At 31.7% G+C, this 17,304-nt stretch overlaps 2 protein-coding genes across 7 annotated transcripts in view; one reads left to right on the plus strand and one right to left on the minus strand.

Annotated features, from left to right (window-relative positions):
• LOC139525571 (CD109 antigen-like) overlaps positions 1-17,304 on the plus strand; it is a 365,611-nt gene that overhangs the window by 213,006 nt on the left and 135,301 nt on the right. For all 6 annotated transcript variants that reach the window (XM_071321031.1, XM_071321028.1, XM_071321032.1 and 3 more), the window contains exon 16: positions 4,418-4,441. In XM_071321031.1, coding sequence (XP_071177132.1) covers positions 4,418-4,441 — 24 coding nt within the window. The remainder of the gene's footprint in view (positions 1-4,417; positions 4,442-17,304) is intronic.
• The window catches only part of LOC139525583 (probable G-protein coupled receptor B0563.6), a 42,823-nt gene continuing 26,361 nt past the window's right edge, over positions 843-17,304 (minus strand). The window contains exon 2 of the mRNA XM_071321073.1: positions 843-2,073. Coding sequence (XP_071177174.1) covers positions 944-2,059 — 1,116 coding nt within the window. The 5' untranslated portion in view covers positions 2,060-2,073 and the 3' untranslated portion in view covers positions 843-943. The remainder of the gene's footprint in view (positions 2,074-17,304) is intronic.

Consider the following 17,304-nt stretch of genomic DNA (forward strand, 5'->3'; position numbering starts at 1 on the left):
ATCTAGTTACTTTAGTATGTACATAGTTGGAATTTGTTGTGGTACCTTATCATACTGTTGTAATTGCAATTACAATTTTAAAATTTAATGGTGAAAAATTCTTAATTTTAATCTATAAAATATCGCTTTTGATGTGTGTATATAAAATTAGGCTTAGCCGCTTTGTGTTCGACCCACGATCCGGTCAAACCGAAAACTTGAAAATGTTTGTGCTGCTTAACATCTGAGCACATGTAAAGCATGTACATGTATGAGTAAGAGAAAAGACTGGTTGTTTTAGAGTCATGGTAATGCGTGCGTGCAGGCTATATTTATCTGAACTGACACGTTAAATATCGGGTTCAGCATTTCTGTGCAGTAGTACAAAGCAGGATTCCACTTCATATATTATAAGCATGTTTTTACTCTGATATGCATGTACAATTTACCACTGACCTATAAACTCTGAATATTTTTGTTAAATGCACAAAATGACAAGTTAACCAGTTTACATGTAAAAATATGAAGGGAACGAATACAAACTTCATTAATCCAATATTAACAGACAACAGGGACAAACAGAATTCACTGTTCACATAGAGATGTGTCTCACCTTTGGCAGAACATTCAGAAAAAGACAATCTGATGGACATCTACATTACTTATTAGTTCAGTCAGTGGACCATAATCAGGGCCTGAAAATGGTCGATAAACTGAGATGTTCATAGAGTAACGTAACTTTATAGAAAATATCTTTGTATATAGCAAGTAGTTCCTATCAATATATAACTTATGCTAAAAACACAAATTTAGATTGAAAGGTTAACATAATCTTGAAATAGACTAAATCAATAAACACAATTCTAGATAAAGCTTTATTTGCATATGCGAAGGAGTATATCATTTATAGATAAAATGTTAGTATTGTAATTTAAATAATTCAAAAGTTGAAGTAACGAATATTTTATCTTAATAAGCCTGACATTTTTTTCAAGGGCATATGATAATTACTTTCCGACATACTTAGTTTGTACGACTGTCTTCTCGTGTGATACCAATGGCAACAAAACATATAACGTAAAGTCCGCCGGAAATAAGGACTTATTATACAATAAAGAGCAAAATTTACAGAAAAGTTTACTGTTTGCATAAAATTCATCGTTGCCTCTATGGCATTTAGCAGATCTCTGTTATTTTCGTCTCGCCTTATTCCTGCAATATAGAATAAAACAATTTCTGATGGGGCAACTAGTATGAAGAACATCACAACAATAGTAATAAGGGTAATCGTTAAAGTATTACTAGAATCAGTCCGTTCTCGGTGTTTCACCTGAAACCTCTGTCGATATTTGTAAGATTTATGTACTCTCCAACATATTTTTATGTTAGTTCCAATAAGAATAACCAAAGGGATAAAGTTGCCCATAATTGCCCATAATATTCTATAGACATTGTCCTTTAGTGCGTCATTTCCAAGGGGTACTGGAATTAATCGGTAGATAAAGTCTGTAGAATTAATTATACATATTTCCTCAATTTTATATCTCCATAAAACCGGAACATTAAAAGCAAAAGCCACGATATAGACTATCACTATGATTAACTTTGTCTTTCTCAAGGTCATAAACAACTTCTGATTCAGCGGATGACAAATTGCAATATATCGTTCCGTTGCCATTGTAACGGTCATCCAGGTACTAGCCATAATAAACACGTTAATAAAGGCCGTTGAATACATCCCATAATATAATATAAAATTCTTCCTCTGATAATTATTATCTCGAGGGAGGAAGGTAGTGGGAAAGGCAAACGTACAGAATAATAAATCAGACAATGCTAATCCGATCAAGCAAACATTTGCTGCTTGCTCCACAGTACGATACGATCTCTTCAGTTTTCTCCTTGTAAGAATCGCTAGATTGAGCATATTTCCCACAATTCCAAACAAACAAACAATCGGAAGACCATAGTCGTAAAAGACGTTCCGAATGCCTTTAAGTATTGTGTGTTCTGAATCGTTTCCGGTAAAGTTATTCACTTCCTGTAAGGATGACATCGTTTCATTAATATCACAATCCATGTTGATACATTGGTCTGAAAATAACAATGGAAAGATTAATTATTTACTTGAAATTTCAAAGTTTAACAAAAACAGGAGATATGTTGCCGCTTGATTAAAAGTGAGAAAATGAGAAAACCAAAAGAAAGATTCTCTTTAAATGGATATGCGCGTTCTTTGAGAAAACTGTTATCTAACTAGAATAATTTTTTATCACAAACACAGTCTTAAGACATACCTTTGCATTTTATACAGAAGTTTTTATTCTAGGGAGACTGAACAAACCCAAACATTATTTGATGTGACGTGGTATCTTGCACACAGTAATTGCATGTTATACAAACGACAAAATCTCATGCATATAAATATTCCGAAGACTTAAAAGAGTTGATGTTAATGCATCATAAACTGAATGTATTTTTAAGTTGGTTAACTTTATAATATATCCTAGTTTTTGTGCAAATGTTTAAATCTTCTTTTTGCACTCGGACTCCAATCTTGATTGACTAGGATTGTCAGTTTTCATACCGAGGGTCTGTAGTTTTCTATGGGCACTCCGGCTTACTCCACAAATAAAAACTATGATCACCACTTCTTCTGAATGCAGTGAATTTCCCAATTCTAGTGACCGAAAATTAGTCAATAACAACAAACTTTTTATTCGTTAATAAACCATGAGATTTTGTTATATGATAAAATTGCGCAAAACCGAAGAAAAATGAATTATATTCCTATTTTATTAATCTATGTATTAAAATTCATCCCTAGAGGTTATAAAATGGTAAAAAGGGATCATTTAAATAGTTTCTCTAAATTCGATTAAACATCTGACAACTTGCAGTAACTGTTGTTTTTATTGATTATTTCTCGTTTTAATAACTATACAACTAGATTTAGCCGTTGTTTAAAAGAAGTTGTTCCAAATTAAATCAATTAATTTACGTTCTTACTTTCTGAAATTTTTAATATTTTTTTCTGTAATGTAATTTAGTAGCTGGACGTTTATGGCCCTCTGAATAAAATAATTTTTGTGTAACTGTCACAGAGAACTTAGTACATAAATGTCACAGAGAATTTAGTACATAAATGTCACGGAGAACTTAGTACATAGTGCACGTTTGGGATTAATAGGCTGATTGTCATGGTAAACCTAGAAGATTAATAGATTTGTGGTCCTTGGGACTATCATGTGTATAGTCCCCGAGAACTCATTGTGTTGATTGTTAAGGTTTACTGACTGACAGTCTTAATAATGACTCAAGAGGACTAAAAAATAGTGGTTCTTTATGACTATAACTATAAATTAATGGTCCCGGAGGACTCAGTTTGTGATCATTGAGGATTAACCGATCTAGATAATGACCCAAGAGGACCAATAAACAGCTGGTTCTTTATGACTATTTAACTAGAGGTTATTAAAGGATAAAAAGGGGTCATTTAAAAAGTTTCTCTAAATTCGAGTTACACAAGGTTCAGGAGGACGAACAGTTTAAGGTTCCTAGATGAATACAGACTTCGAAAACTATATGTCCACATTGTTGCGTCATATTGTTCTATAGGATTAGAAGTCTTGTAGGACTAACAGACTAATGATCCTTGAAGGTTAGCAATATGATCCAATAGGATTAGAAGTCTTGTAGGACTAACAGACTGATGATCCTTGAATGTTAGCAATATGATTCTATAGGATTAGAGTCTTGTAGGACTAACAGACTGATGATCCTTGAAGGTTAGCAATATGATACAAAAGGATTAGAAGTCTTGTAGGACTAACAGACTGATGATCCTTGAATATTAGCAATAAGATTCTATAGGATTAGAAGTCTTGTAGGACTAACAGACTGATGATCCTTGAATATTAGCAATATGATTCTATAGGATTAGAAGTCTTGTAGGACTAACAGACTGATGATCCTTGAATATTAGCAATATGATTCTATAGGATTAAAAGTCTTGTAGGACTAACAGACTGATGATCCTTGAATATTAGCAATATGATTCTATAGGATTAGAAGTCTTGTAGGACTAACAGACTGATGATCCTTGAATATTAGCAATATGATTCTATAGGATTAGAAGTCTTGTAGGACTAACAGACTGATGATCCTTGAATATTAGCAATATGATTCTATAGGATTAAAAGTCTTGTAGGACTAACAGACTTGATGATCCTTGATGTTAGCAATATGATACAAAAGGATCACCAAACTGAGAACTTATAGTATGATTGTCTAGTATAACTAAGACAATGGTTATTAAATACAGACTATTGTCATCCAATCATTACCATACTGGTAGCCTTAGAGGACAAACTAATATACTAGTGTCTCTCCATATTCTAATGGGTTAGTTTATATTTATATTTATTTTTTTTTTTAGGATGGTGTTCGGTCAGCGACAATGGTAAGTCTTTTTCTTTATTTCTATTTTTGTGAAGATGCACATCTGATATACAAATAATTTTCTTTTAGTGCATTTTATTTGACTTTTAAAGAAAATGCATATCTATATAGTGGAGAAATGTCAACGACGGGAATCTTAGATAGACTGTTCATCAAAGTCGTTTAGCTTCCAGAAATATCAAGCATGGTGTTGTGATTTCTGTTCGATGTCATCTGATTCATTAAAATATCCCAAACTATTTTTTCAGTGGTAGCTTAATACTTGGCAATGGTGATATGAAGTCTGTATAATAAGTTTACCTGCTTAACCAAAACTTTATAGAACTACTTATAAACAGGTCAGCATATTTTCCATTCCTATCTAACCTTATCCAGAATTAAATGAAATCTACTAAGTCGAGTGTCCTATCCAGACACAAAGGGCTTATACCCCAAATGAAAACAACATAACGCCATTGTTTGTATTTCAATTGTTTAGGGAGCTACCATTTGATTTTTATGGGGGGGGGGGCTAGGATGAAAAATTTTGTCCTGCATTTTTTTTTAGCTGTAATCTCTGTTCTGCCTTTTTATTTTTCACTCTAATCGGTCCTGCCTTTTTTTTAAAGTTTATCCTGACTTTTTTTTACCTAAATTGTCGTCCTGACATTTTTTTTTTTGCAAGTGTCACATCCTGCCTTTTTTTTTTTACTCAAAACTCCTGTCCTGCCTAGTTTTTTCAAATTTCATCCTAGCCCCCCCCCCCCCCCCCCCCCCCCCCTTCCCGTATTTTGGTGTTCTCTTATACAAATATTACCCAGAATGTATTATATTCTGTAATTAATTTGACTGTATAGTTTGACTCCTACGTATAAATGCATATATGCACTTAGAATATGTTAAAACAAGTTTATAATTATATATATATACCAGGTAGTGTGTACTATTTCTAAATCTATCAAGAGATCTGTATTTTATACTGTAAAGAATGGAGATAGGATAAAACACTTGTTTTTCAAATAGTAATTAAAAATACAGAATCACGTTCCTTTATTTTATACATGAAGTACTAATGAATTATATGTTGTAATTTGAGTTGACAAGAATAAATTTACACTGTTATCAATAAAATGGAGAAAGGAAATGGGGAATGTGTGAAAGCGACAACAACCCGACCATAGAGCAGACAACAGCCGAACACATTAAGACATTCATTTCAAAATTGCGTTAATACTTTGTAATAGATGAAATAATTTCTTTAGAGTAAGTTTAAGCGTGACATTTAAAACAGATGTGGTTGTGGATATCAAAAACATGTAAACCCCCCCCTAAAACCCCACATTATATACCTTCTTTAACTGCCACCAAGAGAACATGTTATATTCAGTTCCCGAAACATAAAATTCCATGTTGTAAATATCAGGAATTAAATAAACAAGGGGAAATTGTTGGTTTTATCCTTTAACGTGATAAGATTTTCTATTTTATGAGGAAAGTCTAGCCTTGAAACATAGAAATGTATATTTACTGTTTTCCGAGGAAAACGTCTATTTCAGAATTAATACTTCAAATAGATTGATCAATTGTTAGTTGCTTATAGGTAGCAAATATATTCACGAGGCATCGGTTTTAACCTCCAAATTCTGTCGGAAAGTGGCTACGTACTTGTTAAATCCGCACAGCTTTGAAGACGACCTAATTGACCATATTTCTATTCCCCATAATACATATTTCGATTAAACAAATCATTGTGAATTATTCACCAGACGATAACCTGACTTCAAAGTCTGAATTCATCTGTAGTGCAAAATGTTAATCTGAGATAGTCATACAATTAAATTTAATTCCACAAATTACATTAATATATCATCAATCAAATGTGCTTTGGCAGCAGGAGCACTCAAGGTCAGCAGCAGCACTCAAGGTCAGCATAAAACTTAAAATGTTTTGAAATCAGTTGAGGCGATGGTTTGTGTTATTCCCACAAGAATATATTTACATGAATCTTTGGTTGTTACTTCAAGCCTATTAAGCAGGAGATGCTGGTTCGAATGAAAACATAATAGAATAACTCTTAGATTAATATTGAAAATAAAGATTAATTTTGAAAAAAATGTTTGTTAGAATATTAAGATGAAATGGATTTGTTCCGCAACTACATATAAATCAATGATATTGTTTGCATTGGTAATATGATTTGTATTGTTTGTTAGTAATCCGTCCTTGAGTAATAATGTTATAACCAGATAATATATATAAATAAAGAAAAATGAATTCCCTCTTGGATACTAATCATTTACAAACGAGACATAAATATTTCACAATGACTATGACATAACGTTATTTGGTCATTAATTAACGATAATAATTTGAAAATCACGTAGTAGAAAGATTGCCATATTATGACAACGAGAAACTCAAAAGCAGCTTAAACACAAATAAAATGTTCCACTTTACTAATAGAACAGATTTCTATAACTAGTCATGTCTTTGGTAAGTAATACGCTGTTCGAATTGATATGCATTATCTTAGCAAGTCTTTGCAAAGTAGGTGGTTATCTTTTAGAAATTAACTGAGTACTTCAAAGTAACTTGAATAAGTAGTTCATTTGGAAACCGTTCTTTGAATTATACTTCCTTGCATTTAACGAACTCGATATGTTACAAAAATATTTGTTAAATTCGTTTCGGAAACTGTCCTTTTAACATATTCGTTTCTAAGTTTTCTTGGATCTTGTTGAATTGACCTCAATCGGTCGCTAAAACAATGCTACGACCAATTGACTTAGAGGAATACGGTACGTACTCATAGTTATTGACCATTAGTTGAATTTGGTCAGTACTCATGATGGTTATTGCCCATAAAAATTGTTTATAACGTACTGGTTTCAAGATCCTTTATTACAATCGGCAATGTCTATTGAGACAAATTAGTTATAACAGGAAAAGAACAATTGCAAGGGCTAGTCTGTACATGCGATATCGTAAGGCTTTCTGGAGAAAATCGTTTCATTCTGTATGTTCGAATTCTGACTTGTTAAAAAAAATACATCGAGTAGAAGAACTGATGTGAAACCAAAGTAACATCTTTATACTTTGTGGTTATTAGGTGAAACTAGATCAAATGGTCAAGTGATCGAATTACTAAAATGATGATGTCTTTTTTTTTTTTTACTTTCGTATCCGTTCCGGATATTTTCCGTTCTTATTCGGACAATAAAGTTAGATAACTGTGTTAAGTAGGTCAATAAACAGCTATAATCAGTGTCTTTATAAAGTACAAACAAACCTACTCTAGAACGAAATGTGTTTGTTGAAAACATTTTTATTGTACTCTTCCTGAATACTAAATTTGTTTTTATTTGATTATTTTGTTTGTAAGTTGATTTATTTTTGACAAAGTAGATACTTGCACCTAACGTATTAAAAGCCCAGAGTTTACTCCGCATTGTCACGTTTGGCTGCGTAACCGGAGTCGAGATTCCATTATAGCATTAGTCAGTGATGCAATATATTTTTATGAAGATGTTTATAAAAATAAACACTCACATCTTACAAGAAAGCCATAGGATTTATATCAAGTATTTCAAGTAAAATTTTATGTTTTTTTGTTGTTGTTTGCTTTTTAAGAAGTGATGTACATGTATGTTCTAAAAGATATATTTGTTTTCTTTGAATTCTAGAAAAGACAGTGTGTATGTCAAAATAGAAGTTTAGTAAAATAGTCATGCGGTTTAAAATATATCTTATAGGAAGTATTTTATTTCTATAATGGTCTAATTTTAAGATTGGCAAGACAATAACTTATGGTAATCAAGGATTTAGGATAGATATCATTGACTATCGATAATTAAAAACAAGTAAGCACTCTAGCTCAAACCAATTAAAAAAATAAGAAATCAGGCTATATACAGTCTTCTTTTTTTTTAAATAGCAGACCATGTATCATAATTATCACATATCAGTAACACTGACTGTTTTGGTTAATGTAGTGTAAATATTTTCAAATGAATTTCTATATGTATGATATACGAAAAATCACTGTGAATTACCACTATGAATACATTTATAGAATAGATCGAACAGGAAATATTTCTCGGTACGAAAATATCAGGAAATCTTAATTAATGCACTAACTTAATTATAAAACTTTGGTCGTTTCAGAGCTTTGCATAGGGTACAGACACGTGTCTACCGTTGGTAATCAACGTTGACCTCTAGATGTCTTTGATACAGTAAAGACCATTTTCATAAATATTCACAGCAGGCAATAGACCATTTTCATATTACCGACTTATGACTCCGGGTTCTACAATTACTCTGTGGTAGGACACCCTGGTATTCGGCCAATAACGAACAGCCAAAATAAGTAAAATCAAATAGATCAACGGTGTAATTAAGGGTGAAATTTACCCTTTTCCAATGATTAAGTCATGCATAGAAAGCATTTAAACAGTTAACTTTTTCTCAAAATTGTACTGATTGAAATTTTATTAACGTTGCTCTTGCTTGGTCGAGTTCAGGGATGTCCTACAACAGAGAAGGTAACCTGTTGAAAAAAATTAATATGTGGAGTCAAACGTCGGTAATAAAATAAATGGACTATAGCAGCAGTGTCATACATACAAACAATACTAAATCACTACGGCAGGGAATATACGGCAGAGCCATTAACAGTTACGGATTTTTTTACAAGATGTTGATAGTATCCTATTTTTATAAGACCCCAAAAACTATTTGGGAACGTATAATGGTATGATGTCGTCGTCGTAGTCGTCTGCGTCGTCTGAAGACACATTGTTTTCCGGATAATAACTTAAGTTAAAGTGTATAGATCTTTTCTGAATTTTTTTCAGAAGGTTCAATACCACAAAAGGAAGGTTGGGATTGATTTTGGGGATGATGGTCCAAAACGTTTACGAACAAGGGGCCCAAAATATGCATTTTTCTAGTTTCAGGATAATAACTTGTGTACAAGTATTTCAATTTCACTGAAATTATACTTAAATGTTTAAAACCACAAGTAGAAGGTTTGGACTCATTTTAGGGGTTATGGGGCCAAAGTTTCGAAATTAAGGGCCAATAAGGGGCCAAAACAAGCATTTTCCTAGTTTCCAGACATTAACTTGTGTGTAATTGTATGCATCTCTGAAATTGTACCACAATGTACCATATAACAAAGGGGAGGCTGGGATTAAGTTTTGGGTGAACTGCCCAAAATATGTAGGAATTAGGGGCCATCAAAGGGCCAAATAGAAGCATGTTTCTAGTTTCCAAACAATCATGTCATTAACTTGTGTTTAAATGTCTAAAATTGTACTACATGGTTTAATACTACAAAGGAAAGCATTGGATTGAGTTTAAGGATTATTGCTCCAAGGGGGGTTTCAATAAGTTGGGGAAGGGGATTTTTTTAAGGGATTCCTTTTTTTCAAAATGTTTCAAATCTTGCATTTTGTGAAAGTTTCAAGAAGAAATCTTCAATTGTACAGTATTGTGCAATGGATTTGTTAGATCATCTTTGACCACATTAATTTTGTGACAAAAACCTATTATATTATGTCAAAAATTTGATCACAATCCAAATTCAGACAGTATCAAGCTTGAATATTGTGACCAAAATTGCCCCAACTGTTCTGGGTTCGACCACTGGGGTCGTATAATGCTGCGCCCAGCAGAGCACCTGGTTTTCAATTCTTTTACATTGTGAACATACTACAGTACAAAATTAAAACTCGATGGGTTTTGAATCACTTTTGAAATAAATTTTACTTGTAAATTATGATTACAGATTCGGATTAAGATTTTGGAAAAAAGGGGTCTCCCAAACCGTAGATGTAATACCATCTATGCCCAAACTAAACAACGTTAGGAGTGGACCATGTTAAAAGATTATGAATTATCCATGTACGTTGCACCATACGGGGGGCCTGAAATCCTGCCCCCTTTTACGTCGACTTGTGAAACAAAATATATGATAACTGATCTGGCAGACAACCGTTTGGTAAACTCTGAGTCATGTTATTCATAAAAAAAAATATTTTTTTGTTAAAAAGACGACCTTATGATACGATCTCGTTTCTATGAGTTTTATTGATTCAAATTTTAGCAGAATGAATTATTTTCAAATCGACAAGATCTGCACATTCTTCAACAAAACATTGACAATGATTTTCTCATTGTGTTAATCATTTAAACCAGTAATATAGTTCGATACAAGGACAGCACTTTTTACAATATTCATAAATAATCATTATTGGGAACCTTCGAAAAGTCACAATATTTCATTTTTTGTTTTCAATATCATATTGACCCTTTTTTTAAATGTTATTAAATCATCTTGTCTGATCCATTTTTGCTTAGATGAAAGAAATAATTTGTCGAATGAAGAGAACTATTTGCATTCATCAGAGGACCATTCCTCTTCTTTAATGACCCGGATGAATGACAGATAGACAGTTGAATTAATTGTACTGGTAGGGTTGAGGGAGATAAACGATCAATATGGTTAAAGTATTTGTTTTACTTATTCAATTATGATGAAAATTGTCTTATTTAGAATATATCTTAGGCTTCTTCATTGATTTTACTTTACACAGCGACGAACTTTTTTTAATTATATTTACAGTCTTATTTCATTAAGGAAACAGTGGCGCTTTACTGCTAGAATGTAAAAATATGGTTGCTTCAATTTCGGATATAGTTTTTTTATGCAATTTATCATACAGGTGATAAAAACATCACATAACTCCGTTTGAAAGGTAATTATTTTGAGAAACAATCGAATGTCTATCGAAAACTAACATATTTTAAAAGATGGAATAGCATAAAGAGCTAATATGAGCTATTCTCGCTACTAAGCTTTTCCCGCCAGGTTGTCAATCGTTTCAGAACGTGTGTCTAGTTCCTGCAGATCAACTTTAACAAAATAAAACATAAGAGTAAAATAGATGTAACTGACTTATACCCTGAAACCACAATAAAAGGAGTAAATTTGGCGAAAAATAAAAGATACCCAGAATGTCAACTCATACCAACTCTATTCCTAAAAACAATTCTGGAGGTTTACTTATTGACAACCCATGCATTGTAAACACCGCTTTTCACCACTTTTGACGTGTTTGCCTTTTATCTCGTAAACGATAAAAGTTCAGTCGAGTTGTTATCATCAATGGATTATATCTACCCAACAATTGCATTTTTAAAGACTATGCATCTCTGAAACGAAACCAGTTGAAATCATATTTGATATGATTTATCCTTGATAGGTTTGTGAATAATATTTTTGTGTATCAACCAACCACTATCATAGAAAATAGAACATAATGGGTAAAACAAAAAGGAAATGTATAATATTTAACCAACGTCTTTAAATGGTAACGATAGGGAAAATCTTGCTGAGGCAGAATGTTCGGAAAATTATAATCTAATGTATAAGTCATGAAGATTACCAGACTTTACCGTTAATAAAGTTATTGTCAGTAAATTATTCTTTTATGAACTTAAAAGAGTTAATGTCCCAAAAAAAGTATGTATAGAGAGAAAATATAAACAGTGAAATCAATTAACAAGCAAAGCGAAATAATTAGTTTCCATATACCGTAATTTTGGGTCTCTCGAAATAAAATGTACTGTTGGAATTTGAAATAAGAAATCCTTGAAATATTCATTTAGATAAAACAAGAAGTTTAGGGAGTTATATAAAAACATTTTGAGAAGAAGAAAAAAGACACCGAAAGATTATGATAGATCTGAGAAGGCTTTTGGTCTCTTAATACCAAAGTGCGAATCAGCTTATGGTCAGTTTAAGCTTAACTTTTTCTAGGTTGCTACAAAGATGAACTACATTTAAGAAATCAATACAGGTCTCTGTCATAGATTTAAACTATATAAAAGTGGTAAAGTGACAGATCTAGCAGTCTTTTACCCAGTAATTGATACAACAGTGTCATGACAATCAAACCGGCGATTCGATTTCCTCTGTTTTCCATGAATTTAGATAACACACATTATTTGGATCATGTTAACAGTGGCAAACGATAGAATTATCGTTATAGAAACATTAATACGTCAACATTCTATTAGGCCATATTACATAGCGGATGTTTTGGGATAATGCGAAAAAATTAGTTACTTAAATCTTTACAAGCTAGTTAATGAAAACAAATTGTACGAGAAAGGAAGATTATGAAGCCTTATAACGACACTTATGGGTAATAGACAGTGTATATCATGAAGAGGTTCAAACTCAAAACATGTTACTAACATTTTAAGATGACGAAAACAAGTTAACAGTTTATTAAATGAAAATTTAAAACATTTTTTCTTCATGATTAATGTTTTGTCAAAGATATGTAACGTAAGATAGTCCCGGTCAACCAAATGTAAAGTAAAACAAAATAGACAACTACCAACCCTATGTATTTCAAATAGAGTAGACTGTACAAAAAACTATTGCAATTTTAAACTTTAAAATTTACTATCAAAATATTCATATGATTTTTGTTGGTTACAAAATTAATGGCTATCAACTTGACAAAACAAAGATAACATGATGACCCAATAATCAACAAACTGTTGTACTAACAAAGTGGCGGAAAACTAGGTGGGGGAAAACTAACCCAGTCATATAATGTTCCAGTGCACATGCTATTTTTTTTGTGCAGCGACTTTCGTGAAATTTTCGCAAAATCAAAGATTTTGCAATCCATATACTGTCAACACATTTTAAGGTCTGCGTTGAAGACCCATTGAAGGCCTTTGACTGCTATCTGTTTTCTGGTCGGGTTGTTGTCTCTTTGACATATTTCCCATTTCCATTCTCAATTTTATAAGATATTTATGAGCGCTTTTCTCCTTCCTTAAATTGGTACAGTGAAGTCACCGATTAAAGACCTCATCCCGTAACTATTACTAATAGATATTCTAGGTTGTTAACCTGTAAACCAAAAGTTATGTTATATATCTATCAATCCGTCTTCAATCCAATGTATATTTGCATAACGAAATTTCTTCCAGGATACAATAAGGAAATTTACCATTAATTCTTGTATTATATAAGCAAGGATCTTAACTAAGGCATCCTTATCAATTTATCAATGTAAATTAGAAAATAAAAGGACTTAAAGTCTCGGGAACAATATATTAACTCATAAAAGTGTTAAAAATGTGATGTTGACGTAATAGAATTTATTAGTGGACAGTTATTGGAAACTTCGTCATTGATGAAACAAGATAATGATTCTATAAACAGTCATTACGTCTTGGGTGAATAATTATTCAAAATTCTGGAACTATCAGTAATAGTACGAGGTTTTTTGTTGTTTCTAATTTGCATTATCTTTTTTCATTATAATTTTGTTATGAAATGTGATAAATGGTTATAGATTGTTTTATCTAGACCTGCATTGTACGATGCTTTTAATTATTGAACCTTGAGAATCTTTATGATAGTTTCTGCAAGTGTTCCGTATGTATTATCTAACTAACTAATTAACCAATTTAGATTTTATCTGGGAAAGTATTTAAAAATAAATTTCAGAACTCGATGCTCTAATTCAAAGTACTTTATTATTTCTTTTCGATATCTTACAGAGTAAAGATCTATCGCTAAAATAATTTTGCTAAAAAACACATTTACATTTCCAAGATTTTATTTTCATATCAAAGTAATATGTTTTTTTTTATCAACATAATCATTAATTACTTTTTTATGAAGATTTTTATTAATATTGGATTTTAAAAATGATTGCATAATAGGGCCATGGTTTACAAAATCAGATTGTTGATTAACATCATATGCAATATATAATTCAAGTTTTATTTTATGCGCGAAAGTAGTTTTTGATTGAGATTTTTGTGAAGACTTGAACCAAAAAGAAATCATATTAAAATCCTTATTTATTTTAATAACACGTGTAGTTGTAAAACACGTCACATGTTTAAAATGTTACATAAGTACTACCTTGAGTACACTACAATTTCCACAAAAATAATGAAAAATACAGGAATTGATGAAGCGAACTAACTGCAAAGATATAGGTTCCAATAAGCATGGACAACAGTATCTAAAGAACAGTACGTTGATTAGTTCTTAGGTTGTACCATTAACTACTGTCCCAGGGTAGGGAAGGGTTTGGCACCAGCAAATATTTGTAACCCCGTACTATTCTGTATGTGCCCGTTCCAAGTCACATGTCCCGCCGTGTCTCAAAAACAATAAATGGTTAATGCTTAAAACTTCCTCAGTAACTATTTATGATTATTGCATAAAACTCTCACACAAGACGTCGGGCGTATCATGCGCTCATGGCGCAGCTGTTTATTTTTTTCAGTTGACGACAGGATGATGACTTATAGTTGTTAAATTTCTTTGCCATTTTGGTTTCTGGTGATGAGTGTTGTCTCATTGGCAATCCTTCCACATCTTCCTATTTTTATATAAAGTAGATTAAGGACGAAATTAATAAGTATATTAGCTTACATATTTTATATTATGACCCGAGTAAGAAACAGAAAACTATTTGATAGTTTCTGTATTCTATGATTTTTGTCCAACTTGTCTAACTTCAGCTTTATTTGTTAGAAATGCTTAAGTTGAATACCAGCGAACATTACTTAGGCCAATCATTGGATATTTGCGAAAGTGGCATAGCAAATATTAACCTACAATATCATATCCTAACCGTGGCCGTTGTATTCCTACGCATATGTTTAGGATCAAACAGTTAACCGTATCTGTTTGTTTACAAACAGCCTTCGGTATTCAGTAATCAAAATCAATCCACGTAATAAGTCCAAGGATTTTACTATTTGTAATTTCATAGTAGTAAATCTAACGATCCTCCCACATCTCATTTCATATATCAGTATAAATAGTTACTCTTCCCTGCGGACAACTCGAATAAAGACGTCATTACAGAATTATCTGCATGTATATAGATTGAAATGTCACTTCTTTAAAGATGAAGTAATCTGGCATACATGGCCATTGATGGTTATGTAGTCTGTCTTTTATTCAAAATCATCAACTTCACATTTAGTCAGTTCTGTTTAAAACTCAATAGCTACTAAAGTAGGGTAAATGATTTTGTGTGTGGAACTATTTTCAGTGGAATAAAGTAGATACACTCATGGATAGTTAAATAGGACAGCAATTATAGTTTGCATAATTATGGCGTAGATGAACATTAATAGTTTCTGTTATTAGTAAAATATCAAAACCATTAACCATGTTGCTATTTTCCTGGAAGGTTTCAATTTGATTTTCAGATATAAAAATTTCCTAGAAAATTGTCATAAAAGCCAGATTTCCATTTAAAATAAAAAAATAATATGCACTTTGGGTTTTACATTATCATAGAGTTTTTGCTATTGGTTGTCTTTTCTTCATGTCTTGTTTTAAAATTTGATGCATAGCATGAAATTATCACATTCAAATCTGTTTCTTTGCTAATATGTTTGCATGCTTAAATGGCGCATTGATGTTCTACTAAGTTTAAGGTAATTATCTTGCTTGAATTTAAGTGTTTTAGAGATCAGGGTTTCAAATCTGGTTACTGTTCTTGTCACTAAGTCACTCCACAGGACTTTGGGACAAAGCAACTAATGATAATTACTAAAAATTAAGAAATGTTGCGTGCATTTATAATTGCGATTTTGTTATTTTGGACTAAAATGCGATTTTAATTTTTACGGCATTGAAAAGAATCCTGTTTAAATCATGTAAAAAAATCAAAATGCGAGTTTAGATTATTGCGATTATAACTCTTTCGCATTTTCGGAATATTCAGTAGATAATGTTTCGTAATAACCTGTAATTTTTTTATATATATAGGCTTGTCACAAAGATAATAATTGAATCACATTTTATAAATTTTTGTCACAACCTATTAGATGAAGTTTCGATTTTGTCATTAGAATTCGATAGTGTTATGATATTACTGATTTTGATAATAATTTCATAATTTTGAACCTAGCATTAGTTTTTCATAACCTGTTTGATGAAGTTAGCCAGTTTTCATTAGCGATAGATAGTGTTTTGATGTTACTAATTTTGTTCTTGTCTAAGAATGATGGAATTTCCGGTTGAACAAAGTAATTTTCCTCCTTCAATTGCATTTTCTTACAACTTTTCGCTTTATAAAGAGCTTATGCTATCAATCGATCATATCTCTGTACTTCCAACAACAGGGAATTCGCTGCAATGTAATGAAAATCTGTAAGAGCAAAACTTATACACTTTGAATAATTGTTGTTTGTTTAATATACAGTGGCAAATATTTCATACATATTCAGGACGAAGTAGACTTTGGCCTATTATCCTTACATCCATTTCATAGGGACTCTTTTGGATAATGATCTTATTGGCAATTTTATCACGTCTCCTTATTTTTATTTTGAAAAATGTTTTAATTGTGAGTTTGAATCGGTCATCTGACCGGACCAATACTAAGAAGACGTTACTAAGTTGAAAAACTTGTGTCTAATCCATTTGTCTCTTTTGGAACAATAAAATATGTTTAAACTACCAATACTTTTGTTTCGCCAAGATTATTCAAGACATCTTAGATCATGCAAATTTTAAAAGAAACTACTTTGGTCTTAAATGCATATTTGTTTAGAGAACACGTTTTTTTTTTATATAATTAAGCAATGATGATTTAGATCGCAATTGAAATGGCAAAATTTACTACGAACCATACTACAATCAAAATAAGAAGATACGTATTGAATACGAAGTGTACATCTGCTTCGAAGATAAAGCGTTTGTAAATTTCCGTTGGGTTTAATGTCACAGATAAAAACCGTTGTGACAACTGCAACAACAAAACCACGAAATTCAAAAAGCACAATATTGAAAAAATAAGATAGAGCAATCGAACC

This window comes from Mytilus edulis, chromosome 5, assembly GCF_963676685.1.
Source record: "Mytilus edulis chromosome 5, xbMytEdul2.2, whole genome shotgun sequence".
Classification (NCBI taxonomy): Eukaryota; Metazoa; Mollusca; class Bivalvia; order Mytilida; family Mytilidae; genus Mytilus; species Mytilus edulis.